The sequence below is a fragment of the Chiloscyllium plagiosum genome, unplaced genomic scaffold, assembly GCF_037043375.1.
Source record: "Chiloscyllium plagiosum isolate Xiang-an unplaced genomic scaffold, Cpla_swu_hap1 HiC_scaffold_19, whole genome shotgun sequence".
Taxonomy (NCBI): domain Eukaryota; kingdom Metazoa; phylum Chordata; class Chondrichthyes; order Orectolobiformes; family Hemiscylliidae; genus Chiloscyllium; species Chiloscyllium plagiosum.
In genome coordinates this window covers 7,097,929-7,124,264 of record NW_028270157.1, presented here as the reverse complement: position 1 = coordinate 7,124,264, position 26,336 = coordinate 7,097,929, and the positions used below count along the sequence as shown (strand labels likewise).

Sequence of the window (26,336 nt, the reverse complement as noted above, 5' to 3'; positions counted from 1 at the left end):
GAACAGCCTATTCCTGTTACTATTTCTAATGATTTTATGCACTTATTTATTGTGACATTTTTATTCACAAAATTACTGACTGCTCAAGTTTATTTGAGAAGTCTGCTGAAGGAATTTTCTTTTGATTTGAATGTTCTGCTTTTCTCCACAGTGAAGTTTGACTTAGAGACACACTCACACTCCTCCTAATGGATATTTACAGAAGGTCAGATGGCAAATTACATGGTAAGATCCAGAGAGAGAGAGAGAGAGAGAGAGAAAAATCAAATATTGTCTGACAAGAACAAGTAACTGATAAGAAGTTCATAGACATAATGGATGTGATAATTGTCTCAACTTTCAGCATAACTTTTAATAATAACTGATGCTTCGAAGACTCAAATATCTCAAAGTTGCCCTTCACAATTTTAGAAAAATATTTTTGTTGTGCATTTCAAACGATTATTTGATTAGAACTTCAACAATGCACCAGGTACACCTACACCAATTAATTAAAGTAACAAATGCACTTAGCATTTCTTAAAGTAAGATTTAAAAAGAAAATCAGCTATTAAAGTATCCCATCATCATGTCATAATCATAAGTCATTATCATCATAACATTTCCATTATACAAGTGAAGGAAAGGGATTATCTGACACTACATGCAATTGTGAACTGGTAAAAATCTGATCAAGTCCTTCCAAACAATAGGTAAAAATTTCATAGGACCCCACTTTCTGCCAAATGCCTCAGAAATCTTTGACTTGTCATACTCTGTTTGCACATGGCTATTTCTTTTCCCATTTAAATTCTCTTCAAGATAAAGTTTGCTCATTTTTATTTGAAATGGACAATGAAGAACGGACAACACATTGTATGTTTGTGGATTGATTTATTCCTCTTGTGGCCATACATTTCTTTTTCAAACAAACTCTAAGCAATGAATTGTCTTACTCTATGAACTGGTACTGCAGAAGGATATACAGTTTTATAATATTTAGTCACCTCCAGGGGTCTGGACGTGCTAAATGGCTGGACGTGCTAAAAACTGAAATGTAAACTAGAAACAAGCAAATTAACTTTAGTTTGATGTGGACTGTAACGGAGTACAAAATTATCAGGGAAGGTGGGTTTGAAGATGACATTACATCAACTGTAGCAGTTGCAAAATATTTGACATTACATTTATACATTTATTTTTAATCTGGGCCCAAAGTTTCTGTTAGTTTGCTTACTGAAAAATCTGGCTGATGTTGATGAATCCCATCCACATGATGATGGCATTATAAACACACGTTACATAAAACCGTCAGCCATAGGAACAAAAGGAGATCACTCATTCCATTGAGTAGGTTCTGCCATTCAATGTGATCATGACTGATCTGATAACCTTCAGCTCCACTTTCCTACCATTTCCCCATTACCATAAGGCCATAAGATATAGGAGCAGAATTAGGCTATTTAGCCCATCAAGTCTGCTCCACATTCAATCATGGTTGATATGTTTCTCAACCTCATTGTTCTGCCTTCTCCTGATAACCCTTGATCCCCCTTACTAATCAAGGACCTATCCATCTCTGTCTTCAACATACTCAATGACTTGGCCTCCACAGCCCTCCATGGCAATTTGTTCCACAGATTCTCCACCTCCTGGTTGAAGAAGTTTCATCTCATCTCAGGATTGTCCCTTCACTCCGAGACTGTGCCCTCAGGTCATAGTCTCTATTACTAGTGTAAATATCTTCTCGACATCCACTCTATTCAGGCCCCTCAATATTCTATAAGTTTCAATAACATCCTCCTTCATCCTTCTAAACTCCATCAAGTACAGACTCAGGGTCCTCAACCACTCTTCGTATGACAAGCCCTTCATCCTGGGATCATTCTTGTGAACCTCGTCTGGACCTCTTCAACTCTTCCTTAGAAAAGGGGCCCAAAATTGCTGGAAATATTCCAAATGCGGTCTGACCAGACCCTTACATAGCCTCAGCAGTACAACTCTGCTCCTGTAATCTAGTCCGCTTGAAATGAATGCTAACATTGCATTTGCCTTTCTAGCTGCCAACTGAACCTGCATGTTAACCTTAGAGAATCCTGACCCTTCATTCTCTTACTGATTAAAAATAATCAGCATTACCTCAGCTTTGGATAAACTTGGGTATACAACAGTCCTTTGTGGTAAAGAACTAGACAGATTCACTACCCTCCATGAGAAGAAACTTTTCCTCAACTCTGTCTTCAATGTGCTACCCCTTATTCTGAGATGATACCCTCTGGTCCTGGACTCTCCCATAAGGCAAAACAACCTCTCTGCGTCTAACCTGTCAAGTCCTCCTCAGAATAAGCCTAAATTGAATTATAATAATCTTTAATTCTGTCTTCAAAGATTTCAGATGGAAAGCTGGTTCTGAAAATGAATCTGGGTGTCATTTCCAAATCAGAATACAGAACCAGACGAAGTTTTCCATTTGTGTGGTTGTTTTGGGACAAATTGAGCTAACTTTTATTGGTCTATAGTGGACACATTTTAAAACCAGTTAAATGTTTGAAAACATATAATTTACTAGAAACAGACTGGTGTACCCTAACAAAATTAGCAACTAGCTCCATATAAATTGTAAAATCATTTTCAGTGTTTTAGCATCATATTACCCATCTAGAGGGGAATTGCACCCACTTACAGGGACAACAAATACCCGCTTTAAAATAGAAATAGAAATTGCTGGAAAAACTCAACAGGTCTGTCAGCATCTTTGGAGAGAAAACAGAGTTAACATTTCGGGTCCAGTGACCCTTGCAATAATCCCATTTTCATTGGATTAGTAAAACTGTACCAATTACATCAAAGTTTTTTTATTGTAAAATTAATTTAAAAACCACAGCCTAAAATGCAAGTTGATTGCCCTGGGTTTACAGAAGATTTTCTGTTTGTGATGATGCATATAAATTTGCATGGCAACTTGAACCAAAACGTTCCTTCAGAAAACAACACAATTTTAACAACAGTTTTTATCTAACATGTTGATTGAACCCAAAGCTGAAATTATAATGCATAATGTCTAATCTATAAAGTACTTACAGGAATAGAATTTATGGAACTCATCTTCACCCTGAAACAGACTATCCACAGTCTACATAGATGCTCCAGTAATATACTGCAATATCTAAGGCAATGTTCTAATGATGAATTGTTAAATGATTTGAACCTGTAGCAAAATTTATAAACGGAGGAATTTTTTGCCAAACTTTCCCACTAGAATATACTCCAACAATATACTGTCTAACAGTTCATTCACATCATTGCTAATCCTTTCATTCGGAAGATTATGGGTTCAAGGCCACTCCATAATTTGAAGACATAAACCAAGTCTATCACTGAAACATAGTACAGAGAGGTGCAAACGTTTGGGGGAAATGTTAAACTGATGTTTATTGAATTGAATTGAATTGAATTTATTGTCACGTGCACAGTGAAAAGCTTTGTCTTGCGAGCAATAAAGGCAGATTACAGAATTAAGTAGCGTAGGTAGTAAATAATAGGTAAACAGCGGCAAAAACAAAAACACAGCTTCAGGCGAATGTTAAGAGTTTGTGAGTCCATTCAGTATTCTAACAACAGTAGGGTAGAAATTGTTACGAAACCAGCTGGTGCGTGTGCTCAGGCTTCGGTACCTCCTTCTTGATGGTAGAGGTTGTAGAAAAACATTGCCAGGGTGGAATGGGTCTTTGACAATGCTGGTGTCCTTTCCTTGATAGCAGGCCTGGTAGATTAGATTACTTATAGTGTGGAAACAGGCCCTTTGGCCCAACAAGTCCACACCGACCCGCCGAAGCGCACCCACCCAGAACCATTCCCCTACACCTAATACTACGGGCAATTTAGCATGGCCAATTCACCTGACCTGCACATCTTTGGACTGTGGGAGGAAACCGGAGCACCCGGAGGAAACCCATGCAGACACTGGGAGAATGTGCAAACTCCACACAGTCAGTCGCCTGAGGCGGGAATTGAACCCAGGTCTCTGGTACTGTGAGGCAACAGTACTAACCACTGTGCCACCGTGCCGCCCATGGATTCTATAGATGGGAGGTTGGCCTTTGTGATTGTCCGGGCCGAGTTCACCACTGTCTGTAACTGTCTCCGATCTTGAATGGTACAGTTGCCATACCAGGTAGTGATACATCCAGGAAGAATGGTTGCAATGGCGCACCTATAAAAGTTGCCAAATTTCCTCAGCTGCCTGAGGAAGAAGAGATGTTGTTGGGCCTTTGTAAGCAGTGCGTCCACATGAAGAGTCCAAGAAAGCTTGTTGTGCATGACCACTTCCAGGAGCTTGACACTCTCCATTCATTCCACTTCTGTGCTGTTAATGTGTGTGGGTGGGTGGGGTGGGGGTGGGGTGGGGTCATGAGTAATATCCAGCCGTAAGTCAATAATGAGTTCCTTGGTTTTGACGGCATTGAGAGCGAGGTTGTTCTCAGTGCACTATTTTTCCAGGTCTTCCACCTCCCATCTGTAGTCTGTCTCGTCACCATTTGAGATTTGACCAACTATGGTGGTGTCATCAGTGAACTTGTAAATGGCATTAGTCTGGTATTTGGCAACACAGTCATGGGTATACAGCAAGTACGTACTGTAAGAGGTTGAGTATGTACCTCTGGAGGGCTCCAGTGTTGAGTGTTAGTGAGGATGAAATATTGTCTCCAATCTTCACTGATTGTGGGTCAGGAAACTGAGGATAAAATTTATCCCTTAACAAAACCAGTAAAATAAATTTAAAACCGTAGTTGTTGGAAATCAGGAACAAAAGCTGAAATAGTTGGAGAAACTCAGCAGGTCTGGCAGCATCTGTGGGGAGAAAGCAGAGTTAACATTTCAAGTCTAGTGACCTTTCTTCAGAACAGATATATTTAAGACACTGGCAATAAGTGTACTCTATAATTAGTTTGAGAGTGAGAAATGTGGGTCTAAAATTATTGTTTCAGTGCCCCTTCTTCAGACCCTTCAGAATAAAATAAATTACTTTGTCTTGGGCAGTTTTTATGACCTCTGCATATAAATTAGCTGCTCTTTATGAGGGAATGGTTCGCTCAGCTGGCTAGATTAATTTATCTCTGAGAGATATTGGGATGTTTTCCATTGAGTTGAACACTTTAATTGGGCTTAGTCCATATTTTTTGATGATGACAACAACAATTTAGAAAAAATGAATTGGAGTAAACAGCAACCCGATGTAAACTTCTGTTCCTGGCAGTGTTGTGCTTATCCCAATGAGTAAATAGCGCACACCTCCGCTGGTGCTGCATCGCTTATAACGGGTGATTATCCCAGTGTAGCACCACTATGTGTCCCAAATTAACATTCACTTCGATGTAAAACTGGTCAAAAGTTCATTTAATTAACAGTTTCAATCAGAAAACGATGTTGGTAGCATCAGTGCCAGTGTAAACTCCGGGTTCGCATCTATAACATGATTTTATGACATAAATTAAACCAAATGTCTCCCGGAGATGTAAGCGCAGTACTGGTTTACTGCAAAGTGTAGCAATGATGTTAGAACATCGGTTCTCAAAATGACCAGCAGATTTTCCCTTTTGTCTCGTTGTTTGTTACTTTAACAAATTCAAATAAAGTTCGTAATGAAGACGTCAAAGAAGCAGCAGGATTTTTTGGAGAAATCTCCCCCCCCCCCCCCCCCCCCAAATCCCTGAATCGATACAAATTATTGATGGAGAAGGTTTGAAAGAAACAAAAAGGGAATTTCACTGAAATGGCGCGAAGACGCTTATGGAAGGATTGCCAGGTATTGACCAACTACCTGAATCCTCCAGTGATAACATCCAATACCCCAAGGTTTTCCCGCTGAGAACTGCCTTTCCACTGATGGTCAGGATGGACTATTTATTCAAACTTAACACCATTTCTCACTGTTAACATTCACATGGAGAATGAAGCATAGCATTGCATCGTGTCGCTAGTCTTTTAAAATACAAATTAGATTTTTAAAACAATGTCTAAATCCATAAGGAAGGTCACGAGGGGCATAGAAAATAGGCCATTCAGCCCTTTAAATCTTCTCCACATTCCAATCTGACCATAGCTAATCTTCCAACTCAGCCCCCACATTCTCCCAATTATCCTTTTAGCCCTAAGAAATAGATAAATAAATGAATACCTTTAAATAGTAAAAAAAAACTTCTCAAAGAGTGTGTTCAGGTCATGTACCAAGATGAAAATTATAATGTGGACAGTCATATCACTTCCTGAACATTCAAATTAGATTATCGCATTTCTATGGGTATGTGGGAGAGACATATAACCAGAAACGTTAATGAGAAATAAATGTAACCAGAGATGTACGTGATATTTATCATTTAGCTATGCCTTAATATACGCTTCTCTCTTTAAAAGTCGATTTTATTTCCAATTCCCAGTTACTATTTGACGAGGCAAGCAGCGATTCTAACGAGTTTGAGACGGTGACCATTTGGGGAAATTGAACTGGAGTCTAACTTTAGCACAGCCTGGAGTGTTGCTGATAACGCAGACTGGCAGCATCTAGTTTCTCAAGAGACAAGTCTCACTTTCATCACACGCTCACAAACCAGCGTCGGTGAAACACACACACAGTTAAAGTTTTACTCCAGATTTTACTCCAGTTTGTAACATCCTGATTAATATTTTATTTGCTATAAATTAGATTAACAAATTGGAAATGGTTTCAGAGATATAACTGGAAACAAAACCATCAAAAGTCTTAGGATTCCAGCCAAACACAATTTGGCAATTAATGTCTGGGGCAAATGCTTTTGGGGAACGATTTCAAATTGAACTAATTTTTATTGGTCTGCAGTGGAAAAAGTGTGTAAATATTTGAAAAAAAAAACACCTAAGAAACAGACTGGTGTAATCCAGTAAAATTAGCAAATAACTTCGTACAAATTTTAAAATAATTTTCAGTATTTTATAATATTACCCATCTGGAGGAGAATTGAACCAACTTCCGGGAACAATAAACACGCTCTTTTAAAATAATTGGTGAGCTAACCCCATATTTAATTGGATTGATAAATCTGCACCAGTTTCATCAAGAATTTTTTCATTGCAAAAATCACATGCAGTTATGTAGATCGATTGCCCCAGTTAGCAAAGCAGTTTCTATTTATAATGATGTATATAAATTTGCATGACAATTTTAAACCAAACTTTTCTTCAGAAAATAATTCAATTCGAACATTCGCTGATTTAACCCAAAATTTAAATTATAACGCACGATTGTCTATTCTGTAAATTATTTATAGGAATAGGAAATAACAAATATTCATAGAATTGGTTGGTAATACACAAAAACAGAAATTACTAGGGAAACTCAGCAGGGCTGGCAGCATCTGTGGAGAGAGAAGCAGTTAACATTTCGAGTCTCGCGACTCTTCGCCAGGAGGCAGTTTCAACTTGCTGAGTTTCTCCAGCAATTTCTGTTTTGGTTTCTTTCAGATCTCCAGCGGTTCTTCGGTTATTTTATAGGATCTTGATCACTGGACTCGAATCATTAACCCTGCCCCTCTCCCTGTCTCTCTCTACAGATGCTGCCAGACCTGCTGAGTTTCTCCAGCAATTCTCTGAGTTTGTTTCAGATTTCCAGCATCCGGCTTTTCGTCTTATTTCATACAACTTGTGAGTTCCTCGGGATGGGAGAAAACTTGCAAAGGAAAAGTTGTGTGGAAAAAAAGAGAGTAAATGAAGCATTTGAGTAACTTGCTAGCTTGAGAAAGGATGAGTGAACTTTTCCTTGAGTTGTAACGCTGCTTTGTGACAGGGACACACCTTCCGGACCCTCACAATGACATTGGTCATAGCTTTCCAAAGAATCACATGGAAAGTTTCGGGCCAATTGCATCGCAGTTTGTATTGAGAAAGCCATACTCCCTCCAGACTTTACTCCCCCTCCAAAAAAGTTCCAACATTCAGAACAGTCACTTGTCGCTCGCACCTTTAGATGTATTTGTGTCTGTAGCTGCTTGGAGTGAGAGGCTATCTCTCCACATTGGACTTGCTCTGTGTTGCTCACTCCCATCATGTTCCCCAGTCTGATCCCAACACCGTCAGTGTCCTGGGAAGAACCGGCCTCACTCCCTTTTCTGAACTCACCACAGCTGCCCGCGTTCCACAACTTGGGCAGAAGTTTCCTCATTGACAATTTGCTCCGGGTGAATGGCCCGAGCGCTGGAAACCCTTTCCCAGTGAAAGTGCCCCAAACTGCGGAACAAATCAGTCCCTCGGGAGGTCCCCGTTCAACAAGACCCTCCTTTCAGCAGCTCGTTAACCCCTCGCCTGCGCCAGCCACCTCCAGCACTCAAACTGCCTCCTACCCTGAAATAGGTAAGATTTCACTTCTTTATTTACTCAGCAGACCACATCAATGTTACCACAATTTATCAGTGCTGCAGTATTTTTGACAGTGCCATTTCTGAATTAAATCTTGTGTTTGCATCTGACCTGTAAGTGTGCCATAAACAGATGCCCCTGTTTTATATTGCTGCTGCTATTTAGTAAAAAAAGAGCTCTGTCATGGGCTGACTTGTAATATTTGGAAATTGCCCTTGTATAATTTTGCAATTTACTTCATATTCTAAGCCAGAGTTTGATGTAATTTTATTGCAATTTATTTAAATGCTCTTGCAGAAAAAAATAAAATAAAATTCCAAAAGCTAACAGTACAAATTACAGCTAAATTGCAGGTTGTGTCATTTTGGCACTGAAAGTGAAGCAAGTAAACGGTAACACAAAAGTAGTGGTATGAATCAAAATTAAGTTATTCTGAATCCAAGATGACTGTCCCAGGGTACTTGCCAATTGGGCTTCATGCTGAATGCAATGTCGTTCCAGCCCACAACAAAGCCATTATTCGGGTCTCCTAGGGCAATTTAGAACTCTAATGGAAATAGGAACACCCATGTCATTTCTACAAATAGAAATAAACTTTTAAAAATGTACATCTGTGTGAGGACAGGCACTGTAGTGTTTGTGTCTCTGATACATTGACCTGCCTGTTATTTCCATAGGTACAGGATAACCTATTGTATGTCTGACACAGAGTCTACAGCACAGAAACAAACCCTTCAGTCCAACCAGTCCGTGCCAAACAGAATCCCAAACTAGTTATTGTATAAAACATGAGTTGACGAGACTCTTATAGCACAGTGGTAATGCTCCTACTTCTGGGCCAGGAGGTCTCTGTTCAAGTTTCACCTGCTCCAGGGTGTGTAATAACATCTCTGAACACAATAACCTATAAACCACGAGTTCCCTGGGGAGCTCAGTTCTGTCAGTATGACACACTTAAGTTAAAAATCACACAACACCAGGTTATCGTCCAATAGGTTTAATTGGAAGCACTTGCTTTCGGAGTGCTGCTTCTTCATCAGCTACCTTCTCCCCAGCACCCCCGCCCCCCCCCCCCCCCCCCCCCCCCCTCCCCATTTATCTCTGCACCCTGGAGGCTCCCTGTCTCTATTCCTGATGAAGGGCTTTTGCCCGAAATGTCGATTTTTCTGCTCCTCGGATGCTGCCCCCCCCCCCCCCCGACCTGCTGTGTTTTTCCAGCACCACTCTGATCTAAACTCTGGTTTCCAGCATCTGCCGTCCTCACTTTTGCCTAGTTGATTTTTAACTTTGTACACCCCAGTCCAACACCGGCATCTCCAAATCATGACTATGACACACAGCATTGTTACTTTCTGCAGCATCACTGAAACTTGATTTTGCCCATTTCAAGCTTGTTTCTAAATTTAGAAAGCTGGCCTGATGTTGTTTGGATCCACCACATCGATACATGAAACCAAAAGAACAAAAAGCACCATTCTATAATTCCTGACACGATCAGACAGTGTTCATCCATTCTGACAATGCCATATATCCAGTGACGTTTCTGAAACACCACCAGGCCAGCTGCATCACCTAATTTGGAGAAATAGGTTCAGCTTTACATCAAGACGAACTATGGGATGTCGCCAAGAGATGTGAGGTCTCCTTGTGAAGATCATCATTGTAACAAAGTTTGAGATTCCTTAGATGTGTATTTGGAGTTCAGCCAACTTCTTGAAAAATTTGTTTGTAATGTAGCCTGCACTTGAATGGAACAGGAGTGTTGCAGATTGGTGCACTCCAAGGTGCAGAACAATGTGCAGAGGCATTAAAACTTGGAGCAGCTGATGGGAAAGGGCAATTGGGAAAAGCCACCTTCCCTGAGGGCTTTCAGTGACAGAGAGGCTGGAACATTGGTGAAACTGCTCCAGCTGTATGGTCACATGTAGTGAAAACCGTAAATATTAATTGCAATTGTAAATCCAGTAACATGCAGTGTCGGAAGAAATTGAATTGGTTCACACATTGACGTAATATCAACTTTGGAATGTCATGTAATGGACATTTATAAATTTTATGAATGAAATATATTTTGGGAGGGGAGGGAGCAGAAGTTTAGATGAGGAGAAGAGACTCGAAATATGCTTGTACACTTGCATAGACCTCCATTTTCCTTAACCAGCAGTATAATTTAGATCCATTTGTAGCAACCCCAAAGTACTTTTTGCAAGTCACAGAAATGTCTGATGATATAAAACAAAATACTGTGGATGCTGGAAATTGGAAACAAACATGGAAAATGCTGGAGAAACTCAGCAGCTTTGGCAGCTTTTGTGGAGAGAGAAACCGAATTAATGTTTCAACTCCAGAAAACTTTCTTCAGGATGTGAATGAACAGAACGTGTGATGACACGTGTTATACCAAAAAAGGGACTGGGGCTGTATTAAAAAAAAAAATCCCCAAAAAGGTGCTTGAAAACTCATTCAAACAACTCCAGCATTTGCACAAAGAATGTAAGCTTTCTCTTGAAAATGCACTTTAACTGATAAAGGTTGTTTAATTAATGTCGCCTTTGTAATATTTAACCAGCCAAGTTATAAAGTTTAAACTTCAATCTTACCCAAAATTTAAAATGCCATTTAAAAAAATCCTGCTGTAAATATATTTCTTAAAAATTGAAACAAAATCACAAATTATAAAGAAAATTTGAGTGACGGAGACAATAACACACTGGAAATATTCAGCTGTCTGACCATCCAACATTAATTTTCCAGACGCTGATCAATCTGTTGTGTAGTTTCAGCATGTTTTTTTCCAAATAAATTGGAACATTTCATATGCTTCCCTGCAATATTCATAAGTGAGCCAAGGGGAATATTTCTCTATCATTCAGATGAAGTCATGGATTACCTTTAAACTTGATGGTGAAGAATAATTTAAACATTGATCCCTGCAGTTAAACTACAGACTCCACATCAATGCAACATGGCTGTAAAGTGATAATAGATGGATGTAAGTTGTCTCAAATTAAACAGGAAGTGATTTCCTCTATTGGGCCAGTTTCATTGTTTTGATTATGTTTCGGTTTCAACTGTTTTTCAATGTCACATTTCAAATGTTTACTGGAGCAAGTATTAAAGAATAATAAGATGGTTCATGCTCTTAAAGATTTCATAGGATTTGTTTGTTGGGAATTGGAGCTCGTCTGTTCTCGGCTTACTTCCAGATCCATGATATTAAGAATTAAAAGCAAAGAACCCTGAGAATATATCAGAATCTCTGTAAAGGAACCCATGAGGGAGTTCTGTGCACTTTGGCAAATAACCTCATATAAGTAGATTTATCACTTTCTTACTGAAGAATGTAAGATGAATCAGCCTCTTATGCTTCAAAGTTAATGTGGGCATACCTTTTAATTGTTTTTTTATATATACTGTGAAAATATTTTGAAGTATTTAAAGGTACCTACTTTGAGCCTGAATTCATTTTTTAATTTCCAGACTACAACCCAATGGATAGAGATTCATCAGATGCTGATATCCCATACTTGATCAGTTTTCTTAGGTCTGGCTAAGCATTTTGATTAACAAAACAAGTAGGTCACTGTATTAATGCACCAGTAAGACTCCAAGACCAAATAAGATGCACCCAAGGATACTAAGAGAAGAAAGGATGAAAAATGTGGAGGTTCTGACAGTAATTTTCCAATTATTCATGGATACAGGTTTCTGCTGAATGACTGTAGAATTGCAAATGTTACATACTTAATCAATAAAAGATCAAAAAGATATGCCCAGTAACTACAGACCACTCTGTTTAGGCTTGATGATAGGAAATGTTTAGCAAATATGATTCAGGACAAAATTAACAACCAGTTGGGCAAATACAGGTTAATTAAGAAAAGCCACTGAGGCAAATTATGCTTAATAATTTGAGTTTTTTTGATGAGATAATAGAGAAAGGATGGATATGGTTGATGTTGTGTACATGGACTTCTAAAAATTTGAGAAGAATGAACAAAGTTAGAGATTGTGGAATAAAAAAGACTCACAAAATGGATATAAAATTTACCAAGTGAGGGAAAGTAGACAGTATCAGTGACTAGTTCTGGTTTGGATCGGAGGAATGGTTATAGTGGGGTTCTGCAACGTATTGGTGCTTGGATTTCTGCTTTTCCCTACAAAAATGAATGACCTAAACATATGTATCTAGAGCTCAATTTTTGAAGTTTGATTATGAAATAAAACTTGAAAATATTGTGAACGGCAAGAAGGAATTGTTAAACTTCAAAAGGGCATAGGCTGTGTGGATAAGTGACAGATGAAATTTAATGCAGAGAAATGTGAAATGATTCATTGTGTTGGTAAAAGAAGAGAGAAACTACAAAATAAAAAGTACAATTGTAAACAGAAAGCAGTAGCAGAGGGATCTGGGGATCGATGTGCACAGATCCTAGACAGTGACAGGAGAACTGTGCTCCCTGGAATTGTGTTTTTTTCACTATGTGGACAGTAGAGTTCTATAAGCAATGGTGACTCTGGGAGCCAGAAGTCAGTGTGTTAGCATGTTGAACTTTCTAGCAGCTCTGCGGCTGTGTAGCTTAGAGAGAAAGTGTGATGAGAGAGAGTGTGTTCGATCACCCTATGAAGTTTGTATGGTATGATCTGCCTGTACTGCACGCAAAACAAAGATTTTCACTGTACCTAGGTACATGTGACAATAATAAATCAAATCACCTAAAAAAGTTTAATAAACTATTTAGAGTGTAAAATGCTAGTCTGCCTTAAATTGGATATTGCGCCTCATTCTTAGCACCACACTTTAGGAAGGATGTATAAATGTTAGAGAAGATGCAGAAAAGATTTGTAAGCAGGGTTCCAAGGATGAGGGACTTCAGTTCCCTGGGACTACAGGAAAGTAATGGTGACATTATGGCCTGAATGGTCTCTTTCTGTGCTGGAACCATTCTTTAATTCTAAAAATATTGACTGCTAAGAATGCTAAACACCCAACAACAAAAAGGCTTACACAATGCAATGTAGTGTAACACACCCAAGAAACTCAAATTATTTTGCTCTTTGTTTTACAGCACATGTTGAGACACTAGAGTTGTGCAGAATATTTCACTGTTAATCAATTTGAGAAATATTTTTGTAGCTTTTATCATTTTAGGTTGGGTGAAGTACACTGAACAAACTTATCTCATTTTGTTCTGGTTTAATATTTGTAGCTTTATCCAAATGTTTCCTGCCGACTTTCCCCCAGGTCTTCCTGGCTTGCTGTGGTGGGTCCTGTCAGCAGTCGATCTCCCCCACTGCTTTTCCGAGTAAGTTTTTGTACGGCATCAGTAATGCTTGATTTGTTTTGTATACCGTAGCAATACGATTTCATGTGGTCTGAAAAATGATTACAAGTCAAATGCCACGTTTCAGCCTCACAATTAACGTGTCAATGTATTAATAACTCAGTCTTCTCCTTAATATTTTTAAGTTTCCAAAGACTTGTGTTCTTTACAATAGTAATGCAAAATTTTTTATCTTATTTAAAATGTATGAAAGTAATCTATTGTTTAACGCTTAATCTAATCCAATGTTTGTACTATAGTAATTATATCTCAATTTACCCTGGAGGGGTAAAAGATAACCTATATTTAAATTATTTAAAATCAATAACATCCTAAATAAATTAGGGGAAGGATTAGTATCTAATTAAATATTAAATTCATTCAACACATTAGTGATACATTTTGTGATGTTTGGTTTTCTGAAGGCTTTAAATCAAATGACTGTTGAGTGAATTCAGATTTGCAGTGACTAAATAGCTTTAAAAAAAAAAACAACTCAAAAGAAGAGTTGCCAACTTGAATGCTTCTTGACAAGTGAAGCAGCAAATTCTGGCTGTTTAATGAGCTGAGACTCTCTGAGATGTTTTCAGGGGGCTGCCACTTTCCCACAGAGCGTTTTACATGGCTGTGGCTGCTATACAATGGCCAACAGGACCATGACCAATTGCCACTTTCACTTTCTTCATCCACACGCGACCTCGTCACTATTTTTTCACAGTGCAGATGAACTTTCCAAATCAGCCTACATTAAGAAAACACTGGAAGGGGGTCAAGTAGCCTTTCGTACTGCCATAAATAAAGCTCTGTTTGCAAGTCTTAGCTTCTGTCTGTCACATTCCATTTGGGGGAATTCTGCAAACTGCAATCATTGAAACATAAATTAAATTGACTTTTATAGACTTTCTTTAACAGGTCTGGGTAGACCGTTATGTCCACCTGAATACAAGTCAGTGGTTGAACAGAGCTTAGAAGCAAAGACATGGATAACTTTTCTGATTGTATGATTAAATCTCCATCCAGCCAAAAACCCTCGCTCTCTCATCCCAACAACTGGTTGCTGTTATATTGGGCTCCTTACAGGGGAAAGGTGCTTCCAAACCTATAACCAGGAGCAGAGGAAAGTCAACAGAAAGCAGGCAGGGAAAACAATGTAGAATTGGACAGAATGTTTAGCAGGCTCATGAAAGCAGAATGGGAGTAAGTAATGGGTAGAGATTTTAGAAGGTACTTTCAAAGGGTAGGGATATAGTGGCCCAGAGAGGGTTTGCTCGTGATGGAGCAACAGGGGCAGAGAATCTAGAATTGACCTACAACCAGAGTAGTGCAAATATGGGCATGGGACTGAAAGTTAGTCTCAGAAATAGGATAGGATGAGGCATTTAAAGGAAGACAACTAGGTATGTTTAGGGATTTGGGGAGCTTGGTAAGATCCAACCAATGGAAACTCAAGCTTCACTCAGGGAAGGCTATGACAGCAGCATTATAAAGGATTTACAATGCATAGAGGATGAAAATAGTGGGATGAGGGAAATGCTGTGGTTTGAAAAGTTACCAAATTCTGACGTGCTAAAGATATAGGTTAGATTCTCACTGGTACTTCATAAATTGCAGTAAATGGAGAAATTGCTTTATTAGTTCTTGGAACATTAACTGATATTAGTCAGCTCCAGTAAGTGGGAAAATTAGTGTTTACTTATTGTCTATTTTGTCTTCATGGTGTAGTATAGGTTCCTCTATAACTTGTTGGGTCAGTTTAATAAAGGAGCTGCTGTAAAAATAGTAAAGATCCTTCTCCATTGACTATCAATCTTTCTGCATTTGTGAAACTTGTGAAATTAATGTAGTTGAAAGAACTGGAGTTCCTCAGGGTAGAGTCCGATGTCCAACCATCTTCAGCTAATTCATCAATTACCTTCCCTCCTTCAAAAGGTCAGAAGTGAAGATGTTTGCTGATGATTGTGCAATGTCCAGCATAATTTGCAACTTCTCAAATACTGAATCAGTTCATGTCTGAATTTAGCAAGACCTGGACAATATCCAGTCTTAGGCTGACCAATGACAAGTAACATTCACACCACACAAATGCCAGGCAATGACTATTACCAATAAGAGACAAACTAACCACTGCCCTGTGACAGTCAACGGTGTTACTGTCACTGGATCCCCCGACTATCAACGTCCTGTGATTACCATTGACAAGAAACTGAACTTAACTAGCCACATAAACACAGAAACAAAAACATAATTTGCTAGAAAAGCTCAGCAGGTCTGGCAGCATCTGCGAAGAGAAATCAGAGTTAACATTTTGGGTCCAGTGACCTTCTTCAGAACATATAAACACAGAGGGTACAAGAGCAGGTTAGAATCTAGGAATCTGCAGTGAGTAACTCACCTCCTGACTCCCCAAAGTCTGTTCACCATCTACAAGGCACAAGGCAGGAGTGTGACAGAATGCTCCCTACTTGCCTTGATGATTGCAGCTCCAACAACACTGAAGAAACTCATCATAATCCAAGACAAAGCAACCCTCTCGATTGGCATCATGTCTATAAATATCACCAGAGACTCGGGAGCAGCAATATTTGCCATCTGCAAGATATAGTGCAGAAATTCACGAAAGGTTCTTAAAAAAACACATTCCAAATCCGCTACCATCCAGAAGGACAAAGTCAGCAGATACATGGGAACGCCACTCTCTGCAAGTTCCCCTCCAAGCCACTCACCATCCTGACTTGGAAAGAAATCGCCGTTCCTTCACTGTCACTTGGTCAAAATCCTGGAATTTCCTCTCTAAGGGCATTTTGGGTTCAAGAAGGTAGCTCACCCCCACCTTCTCAAGGACAACTAGGGACATGCAATAAATGCTGGCCCAGCCAGTGATGCCACATTCCATAACTCACCAAAAACAATCTTACAACTATCTAGGGGTTGTTGCAGATGGGTTGATACAGATGTCAAACATATAATGGATACATTAATTATATTGCACTCTTACCTACACTAATGACATAACTACATAAAAATGATTCCTAATGTCAGTTATGAATGTAATAGCAATTTAATATGTGCTTCACCTTGACTTTCAGTAACATTAAGCTTAGTTTCATGAATAAGATCTATTTACATCCATTTTTGCATTAAATTGGCTAATTAACCTATTATTCGAAACTTCTTTTCTACGTTTCACCTCCTTATAATTTTTTTCAATAAGATTTTAATTTAAAACTTCTATTTGCTTGATGTTGCAGGCCACATAATGTTTTAATTAATATTTAATTTGTGTACAGATATGTAAATAAGACTTCCAATGAGTTTCATGATTGGATTGTTCTGATGGTTCATGGCAATCATAGCTCTCGATACATGTGTTTCAAAAATTTATTGACGTTATCATGTAATGTAAAAAAAATTCTGAAACAATCACCTCCAAACAAAAAGATGGTTATAGGATAATCTATTAATTAGTGTCTATTTTAAGAGACAATATCAAAGCTTAAACACATGAACGAAGAGACTCTAGAATCGATGCCCTACAGTATGGAAACTGGCCCTTCAGCCCTACAAGTCCACACCGACCCTCTGAAGGATATCCCACTGTTTTAAAAAATTCTCAAGGTCAGGTTCGTAGGAGAGTAGTCTGACACAGAACAAACGACCAAGAGGCGAGACTGCTAGAATATGGGCATTTTATTCCCCGCAGCGTCGCACAACGGGTCTGGCTTATACTCACTCTACATGTTACAAAAACTGGGAGCCGTCAGTTCTCGTAGAGCGGTTGCCAACAACCCACGCTCGGCGGTTAAACGTAACCCCGGAGCAGACTCACCGAACTGGAGACTTTTCCAGCTGATATACTCCCTTCCAGATATAAACATTCATGTGAACAGCAGAGCAAGGCTAAAAAACACATTCCATTCTGGTTACATACAGATAAGAAGATTCACACGGGACTAAGCAACACCTCCATTCTGGTTAGATTCACACATGTATTGGGACATAATTTTTAACCGTTTCACCACATTCCACTGCTTGGAATTTTACACCACACCCACCCAAACCCATTCCTCTACATTTACCCCTAACCGACACATCCCTGAACACTTTGGGCAATTTAGCATGGCCAATTCACTTAACCTGCACATCTTTGGACTGTGGAAGGAAACCAGAACACCTCGAGGAAACCCATGCAGACACAGGGAGAATGTGCAAACTCCACATAGACAGTCACCCGAGGCTAGAATCAAACCCGGATCCCTGGCGCTGTGAGGCCATAATGCTAACCACTGAGCCACCACGCCTCCCTCTAGCTTCTGCCTCACTGTTGTTAGACTTCTGAATGAACCTTGCTAATTTTAAATTTAATGTTGATCTCAAAGTCTGTGAGAAGATTTGTAGCTCGGGTGCTCGTTGTTGTGGTTCTGTTCTCCGAGCTGGGAATTTGTGTTGCAGATGTTTCGTCCCCTGTCTAGGTGACATCCTCAGTGCTTGGTAGCCTCCTGTGAAGCGCTTCTGTGATCTTTCCTCCGGCATTTGTAGTGGTTTGAATCTGCCGCTTCCGGTTGTCAGTTCCAGCTGTCCGTTGCAGTGGCCGGTATATTGGGTCCAGGTCGATGTGCTTATTGATTGAATCTGTGGATGAGTGCCATGCCTCTAGGAATTCCCTGGCTGTTCTCTGTTTGGCTTGTCCTATATAGTAGTGTTGTCCCAGTCGAATTCATGTTGCTCGTCATCTGTGTGTGTGGCTACTAAGGATAGCTGGTCGTGTCGTTTCGTGGCTAGCCACACATGCAGATGACAAGCAACATGAATTCGACTGGGACAACACTACTATTATAGGACAAGCCAAACCGAGAACAGCCAGGGAATTCCTAGAGGCATGGCACTCATCCACAGATTCAATCAATAAGCACATCAACTTGGACCCAATATACCGTCCACTGCAGCGGACAGCTGGAACTGACAACCGGAAGCGGCAGATTCAAACCACTACAAATGCTGGAGGAAAGATCACAGAAGCGCTTCACAGGAGGCTCCCAAGTACTGAGGATGTCACCTAGACAGGGGACGAAATGTCTGCAACACAAATTCCCAGCTCGGCGAACAGAACCACAACAATGTTGATCTCGCTCTCTGTGCACCTTCTCTGCAGCCGTAACATTATATTCCTCACTATTACTCTAATTCACCTTGTATGGTATAACCTGTCTGCATTGCACACAAAACAAAACTTTTCATTGTACCCAGGTACATGTGACAATAAGAAGGTTCATACAGTTTGCTGCAAAACAGAACACCAGTACAATATTTAATTCCACCTTCCATCCGTGCATGAATTTATTTTAAATTTGGTTTGTTATAAACAGGCGACTTTGCAAAATGTGAACCTAAAACAGTTGTTAAAAATGCCTGATACACTGAGTAATAAAGACAGAATTTGATTTGGCCAATCAAAAGGAATCAAATTCCAACTGGGATGGTCACAAACTACAAACTCTGCAATTGCTCATCAATTATAGATCCTTAAATTGGCTTTGGTAAGAGTTACCTGCAATAAATAACATGGATTATCAAGTACCCCTGATGGAATTTGTTTAAACCACAGAAATAGGAATAGGAGTAGGCCATTCGGCCCCTCGATCCCACTCCACTCCAATTTGTGTTCCCAGAGCATTAGCCCACAGCTCTGCTAGGCCAGTGACATTCCAATCAGCTTCCCCAAAGATTAATTAGTAAGTGGGAGTTTTGCAGGTCAGTTCTGAACATTTCCTACAGACCTAAAAATGTTTATTATGCTCTTTAGTTAGCAGCACTTTCAGGAGCTGTGACTTTCAGCTTTGGCCCCAGGTTAGTCACAGCAAAGTGCGAAGAGGAATCCTACGGAGAGTGGTGTTTTCTGAGGAACAAAGGAAAGCATTGGAGAAAACCTTTCAGAAACAGAAATACATCAGTAAAACAGACAGGAAGAAACTGGCCACCCACCTTGGGCTGAAAGATTCACAGGTATGATCTTTTAGCATTGATGGGATCAGTTTGTTTAATTGGCTGGTTTGCTCTCGCTCTAATGAGAGACCAGTCCTTTGGAGTTCCAGTACCTTTTTGTCAGCATCTTAACCCGCTTGGTGAGCAATTAATAGAAGCACCAACTTACGTTTATACAGCATGACTTTGAAGTAGTCAAAAGTTTCGAGATGCTTCCCAGGAGCATTAGGAAGGAAAATGTGACACTGAGCTGCCTGAGGAGATATTGAGTTCAATGATCAAAAGCTTGGCCAAAGAAGTGGGTCTCAAAGGGTGCCATAAAAAGGGAAAGTGAGGCAGAACAGAGAAGTATTGACAGTGTGTTCCAGATCTTGGCGTCCAGACACCGTTGGCGGAAAGTTGATTAAAAGATATCACGGAACCACAGAATAGTTACAGTGCAGAAGGAGGCCATTTGGTCCTGTACCTGTTCTGGTCACTAGTGACAATATCCTGTTTCTTCCCCATCTCCCTGCGCTCCATTTCCATCCAAATAACCATCCAGTGCCCCTCTTGAATGCCCTCAGTTGAATATGCCTACCCCACAGTGTATTCCAGACCCTAACTACTCACTGGGTGTTAAAGGTCTTTTCCGCATCACCTTTGTTTCATTTGCACATCACTTTGAGCCTGTGCCCTCTTCTATTTATTTTCCTTTACAAGCAAAAACAAGCTCTCCCTATCTAGTCTGCCCGGCCTACTCATGGTTTTGATGTCGTGATATGATCTTTATGGTCATTGTTTGTTTTTCAAGACCATGATAGGCCGTTTGGCCCCTTGAGTCTTCTCTGCCATCCAATAAGATCATGGCTGATCCAACATTCTTCACTTTCCTTCCCCTTCCTCTGTAACCCTTGATTCCCCGACTGATCAAGAATCTATCTCAACCTTAGGTACACGCAGGGACTCTGCTGAACAATCCTCTGTGACCAGGAGTTCCAAAGACTCCTTGAGAGAAGAACTTATTTCTCAACTCAGTTTTAGATCGGTGGCCCTTAATTCTGAGATTGTGCCTTCTGGTCCTAGATCTTCTATGAGGGGAAAGCTCCCTCTCAGGATACAACTTCATATGTGCAAAGTTTGCAGTAGTAGTAATATACAGCAGGGTCACTTTCATGTTGTAAGGAATATTAATTACACAGAACTTTAAAGGTGGCTGGATTTTACAGGCCTAGCTTTCCAGAAGATTAATTCATGATATGCTCGATTGGCTCCTGAACCACACACTCCCCTCTCCTGTTGGGTGAGCATGTTAGGCAAGTATATGTTAAACTAAGTGTGATTGGGGGAAAAGCCCCTGTCCATGTACACTGTGCATTTATTTCCTTAAACTGATGGATGCAAGGGCTGCTGAAGATGTTTATTTCAGTGTCAAAGTCTGTAATCTTGTTGTCAAGGCTGGTGTTGGGCTCAGCAATCATGAAGGAAGCACAGCCAAAAAGGAAGGAGAATGGACATTTTTCAGCAGCATGCTTTAGCAAAATACCTCAATGGAGGACAGAACATCAGCCTCCAATGTAGCATTGATGTTGGATAGATTACTTTACATTAGATTAGATTAGATTACTTACAGTGTGGAAACAGGCCCTTCGGCCCAACAAGTCCACACCTACCCGCCGAAGCGCAACCCACCCATACCCCTACATTTACCCCTTACCTAACACTACGGGCAATTTAGCGTGGCCAATTCACCTGACCTGCACATCTTTCGACTGTGGGAGGAAACCGGAGCACCCAGAGGAAACCCACGCAGACACGGGGAGAACGTGCAAACTCCACACAGTCAGTCGCCTGAGGCGGGAATTGAACCCGGGTCTCTGGCGCTGTGAGGCAGCAGTGCTAACCACTGTGCCACCGTGCCGCCCACGGTACTCACTTTGTTGAGAGTGGGTACAAATCTGCTTTATTCGATGTTTGCCCTAATTGGAAAACCTAGACGTTTTTCACAACTGGTTCAATTGCGAAAGCATATCTGGGAAATCTACAAAAGCTTGGGATTTCAGAGGTGCTCCGTATCGATCGATATTGTGATTCAGGAAAGGAGCTCATTTACTGAGACATCATCTAAGCATTTTACCCAGAGATAAAACCATTAGGGACCTGGACCACAGGAAATTTTCCACTGTATTGAATGCAGATAAATCACATCGCTAAAGTGCATGGTATGCAACTGTTTACAGTGCTACCAAATTGGGTTATAATTGCTCAAAAGCAATTTTAGTGCAGATGCTGGAAATCTGAAATGAAAACAGAGCATGCTGGAGAAACTCAACAAGTTTGGCAGCATCTGTGGGGAAAAGGAAGAGTTTTAAGTCCAATGTGACTCTTCAGAACTGAAGCGGTTTTTCCAGTGTTTTGTTTTTTTCTGCATCCCACCAGTTTCCATGCAGTAACATGACCTCAAACATCCTCATTTGTTTAGAGGACTGAGTGGTCATTGTTACAATTCTCTTGGAATATGTCATTACTTCCCAATGACTTGTTTAACCTTTATTGTGGTCCAAGTAATGAAGACTATACCCGGTCAAGGCAAAGATATTGCAGAACCTGCCAAGACTAAACTTCAAATGCACATCTTCTTTGATGTGCAATCATGAAGAATATTATCTAAACTCTGACGCAAAAGTTCATTTTCTGATGAACTAAGTGAAATTTGTATACGATATTACATTGGGATTTTTTATCAGGTTAGATTAGGTTCCCTATAGTGTGGAAACAGGTCATTTAGCCCAACAAATCCACACCCACCCTCTGAAGAGTAACCCACCCAGACCCATTTCCCTCTGACTAATGTACCTAATACTATGGGCAATTTAGCATGGCCAATCCACCTGATCTGCACATTTTTGGACTGTGGGAGGAAACACACACAGACACGGGGAGAATGTGCAAACTCCACACACAGTCGCCCGAGGCTGGAATCAAACCTGAGTCCCTGGCCCTGTGAGGCAGCAGTGCTAACCACTGAGTCACCGTGCAGTCCATTTTGTTTATTTCTTAATCTAATCACTGTCATAACAGTGAATAATGCCAATTTCCACTTGTTGCTTTATAAATTTTACTTTAAACAAAATGAAGAAAGAATGTTTGGAATGCAAACACGGTAACCCTCACAGTCAGAAGTGTATGGGGGGTCTGTCAGGATGCTGGGGTCAGTGAGGAGTGAGGGGGTGAGACAGTGATTGTGCAGGGTGGTCAGTGTGGAGCGTGTGGGGTATCAGGATAATGTGGCATCAATGAGGTATGTAGGGGTCAGTCAGTAGTTGTGAGGGGTCAGTGAGTACCGTAGGGGTCAGTCATGACTTTGGGGCATAATTGAGGGGTGTTAGGTTGTCAGTGAGATCAGCTGCCTCCGTAAAGAGTAGGCTCAATCCTTATATGAGCTGTGGTCATGAAGACCTATCTCCGCATCATCCCCATGCTTGTGGAGCAGTACCCATTAAGATTGTGTCGGTCTCTGATGGAGGGAGATGTTTGTGAACTGTAGTTAATTACCTTACCAGTCAGGAGCAAGGGCTTTAACAGGGAACATTACACCATTTTATAATGTTGTCACAATTAGCTGTTTAGTTTAAATGCAGTATTTAACTTGAAAAATTGTATCTGTTTACTACTTATCAGAAAAGTTTAAGACTTCTAAATTGAAAACATTCCATCCTAATTCTTCCCAATGATGAAATTATATTATTTTGATTAAGCTGCCTGTATAAAATGCAAGCTTAGTCTAAAACAGCCAAATCCTGGCTATCCATTGCTATTGCAATGCTAATACCAATGCTATGATGTGGAGATGCTGGTGTTGAACTGGGGTAGACAAAGTTAAAAATCACACAACACCAGGTTTATTTGGTGGTACAAGCTTTCGGAGCGCTGCTCCTTCATCGGGTAGCTACTGGGGCAGGATCATAACAATCAGAATTTATAGTTAAAAATCATAGTGTCATGCAATTAAAATGATACATTGAACAAACCTAGATTGCTATTAAGTCTTTCATCTTTTAGAATGGATTGCAGGTTTCGGTTCATTAATATGTAAATCTCAGAACTTCTTAAAGTCACATTCTCGAGGATACTAATGCTGTCTTTGACATTTTCAACTCGAAAGGTAAAAATATGGTTCCAGAATCGCAGAATGAAATGGAGAAATACTAAGGAGAGAGAGCTGCTTACACAAGGATGTCTGTTTGAGCAAACGTTACAAGAGAAATCAGTTTCAACTTCTGACAACGCCATTCCAAACGTTCCTGACAGAAAAGCAGCACACGTAGGACAGGCTTCGATGTGCAAATATGCCGCCATTTCAACAACTTCTCAGGATGGTCAGGCTGCTGAGAGCAGAGTGGCAGATCTGAAAAGAGAGGTAGCTCTACATTCTGACTCTGTGCAGCACAAAAAGGACACTTGAACCTACTTCCCAATGGTTCCCTAATAATAAACAATCTCAGTGTTAATATCCTATTTCATATGGTCTGTGTCTCTGGCTTTACTCAGTGCTTATGAGGACTGCACTTATTTGGACACATTTTCAGCTGTTACAACACCAGTACATGAATTATAATGTGTCTTCAATAATGCTGACAATGCAACTTATCAGGTGCCTTTAAACATTGATTCAGGCAAAATGTTTTTAGGAAATGTGTTGACTGTAAAATATGAATACAGTTTTTACAAAGGAATGATATTCTTCAAATTGAATTTGGCAAATGTAACATGTTGTGCATGGACTATGTTTCTTGTATAAAAACTCAACACAAAATAAAGCAAACTTTAATATAGCCATAAACCGTGTTTTGAAGTTTAACTTCAGCAAGCATTTTATAAAAGTGACTAAACACAAACATCAATATGATATTTTCCAGGGGGGTATGGCCAGAAAACTATATCAGTCTTTGAGGTATCGAGACTGGAGATTTGCAAATATCCCACACTTGTTCAAAAGAGGAGAAGCCCAGTAACTACAGGTCAACCATTTGATCCTTGGTGCTAATTGAGGTCAAAATTAATCCTCACTTGTACAAATGTGAATGAATAAAGTAAGGATTTAGTCAGACTAAACTGTATTTAACCAACACTGAGCTTTTTGATGAGATGACGTAGAGGATCGATAAAGGTAATGTGGTTGATGCAGTATACACCGATTTGTAAAAAGCATTTGACAAAGTCCTGTAAAACAGATCTGTCAGTACATTCAGAGCTCATGAAACAAAAGGAGCAGCATCAGTATGGATATGAGATTGTTTCTGGCTACTCAGACTGAGTGTATTGGTTAACATTTGCTTTTCATTGCTAGAGGAAGGAATGCTAAGTGGTTACCCAAGGTTCTGTGCTAGAATCCCTGCTTTTACTGATACATATTAATGACCTGTCCTGGGTGTACAGAGCACAGTTTCAAAGTTTTGACACAAAACTTGCAGGTATTGCGAACTGTGAGGAGGATAGTGATAAACTTCAAGAGGACATTGGCAAAATGGGCAGATGAAACCAAATATGTAGGATTGTGATGTGATTTTGTGAGAAGAATTAAGAAGCAAAACAAAATAAAGGGAAATATTCAACAAGGAGTGCAGGAACAGAGGGACCTGTGATTTATGTGCACAAATCATTGAGTGGTTCAGTGAGTGATTGATAAGGCTAATAGCATCCTGGACTTTTAAATAGGGGTGCGGTGTACAAATGTAAGGAAGTTATGATATAAAATGCTGATTTGTCCTCAGCTGGAGTATTGCATTCAGTTCTGGGCATCACACTTTAGAAGAGAACACAAAGGCATTCAAGAGGTTACAGAAAATCTTCACAAGAATATTAACAGGAGATAAGCAAGTTCAGTTCCATGGACTGAAGAAGCTGGTCTCCTTACAGGAAAGAGTATTGAGAGGAGGTTTAATAGAGGTGTTCAAAGTCATGAGGGGAGCTAGACAAGGTGGATAGAGAAACACCATTCTCATTGGACCTCAGGAGTTAGTTTATGAGGAGAGATTTTAGAAATTAGGCCTGCTTTATCGAGAATTTACAAGGTTATGAGGCGAAGTCTGATCAAAGTCTTGAAAATATTAATAGGAAAAGACAGGGTAGATAAATATAAACTATTTCCACTGATTTGGGAGTCTCGACCCAGGGGCATAATACACTATAAGACATATGAGCAGAATTAGGCTATTCTGAGAATTAGGGCCAGACTGTTCAGGAGAGATGTTAGGAAGCACTTCTCCATACAAAGGTGGTGGATGGTTGGAACTCTCCTCCACAAATAGCATTGATGTGGATCAATTGCTATTTTTAAATCTGAGATAGATAACCTTTTAGCAAGCAAAAGTATCAAAGGATATGGGCCAAAGACAGGTATATGGAGTTGGACCACAGATCAGCTATGATCTCATTGAATAGTGGAATAGGCTTGAGGGACTGCATTGCCTACTCCTCTTCCTATGTTGAAGAAGGATCAAGAGTTAGTAGACATTGGACTTGTACAATGGCAGCACGGTGGCTCAGAGCGCCAGGGACCCGGGTTCGATGCCTGCCTTGGGCAACTGTCTGAGTGGAGTTTGCATATTCTCCCCATGTCTGTGCGGGTTTTCTCTGGGTGCTCCAGTTTCTTCCCACAATCCAAAGATGTGCAGGTTGGGTGAA

The 26,336-nt window shown here is 40.1% G+C and overlaps 1 protein-coding gene across 1 annotated transcript; it reads left to right on the top strand.

Annotated features, from left to right (window-relative positions):
• The first annotated feature begins 8,020 nt into the window (after positions 1-8,020).
• LOC122559325 (homeobox protein DBX2-like) lies at positions 8,021-24,458 on the top strand. Its single transcript, XM_043708694.2, has 4 exons — positions 8,021-8,361; positions 13,578-13,673; positions 19,492-19,691; positions 23,815-24,458. The coding sequence occupies exons 1-4, from the start codon at positions 8,058-8,060 to the stop codon at positions 24,112-24,114; spliced, it is 900 nt and encodes a 299-aa protein (XP_043564629.2). The 5' UTR covers positions 8,021-8,057; the 3' UTR covers positions 24,115-24,458.
• The last annotated feature ends 1,878 nt before the right edge of the window (positions 24,459-26,336 follow it).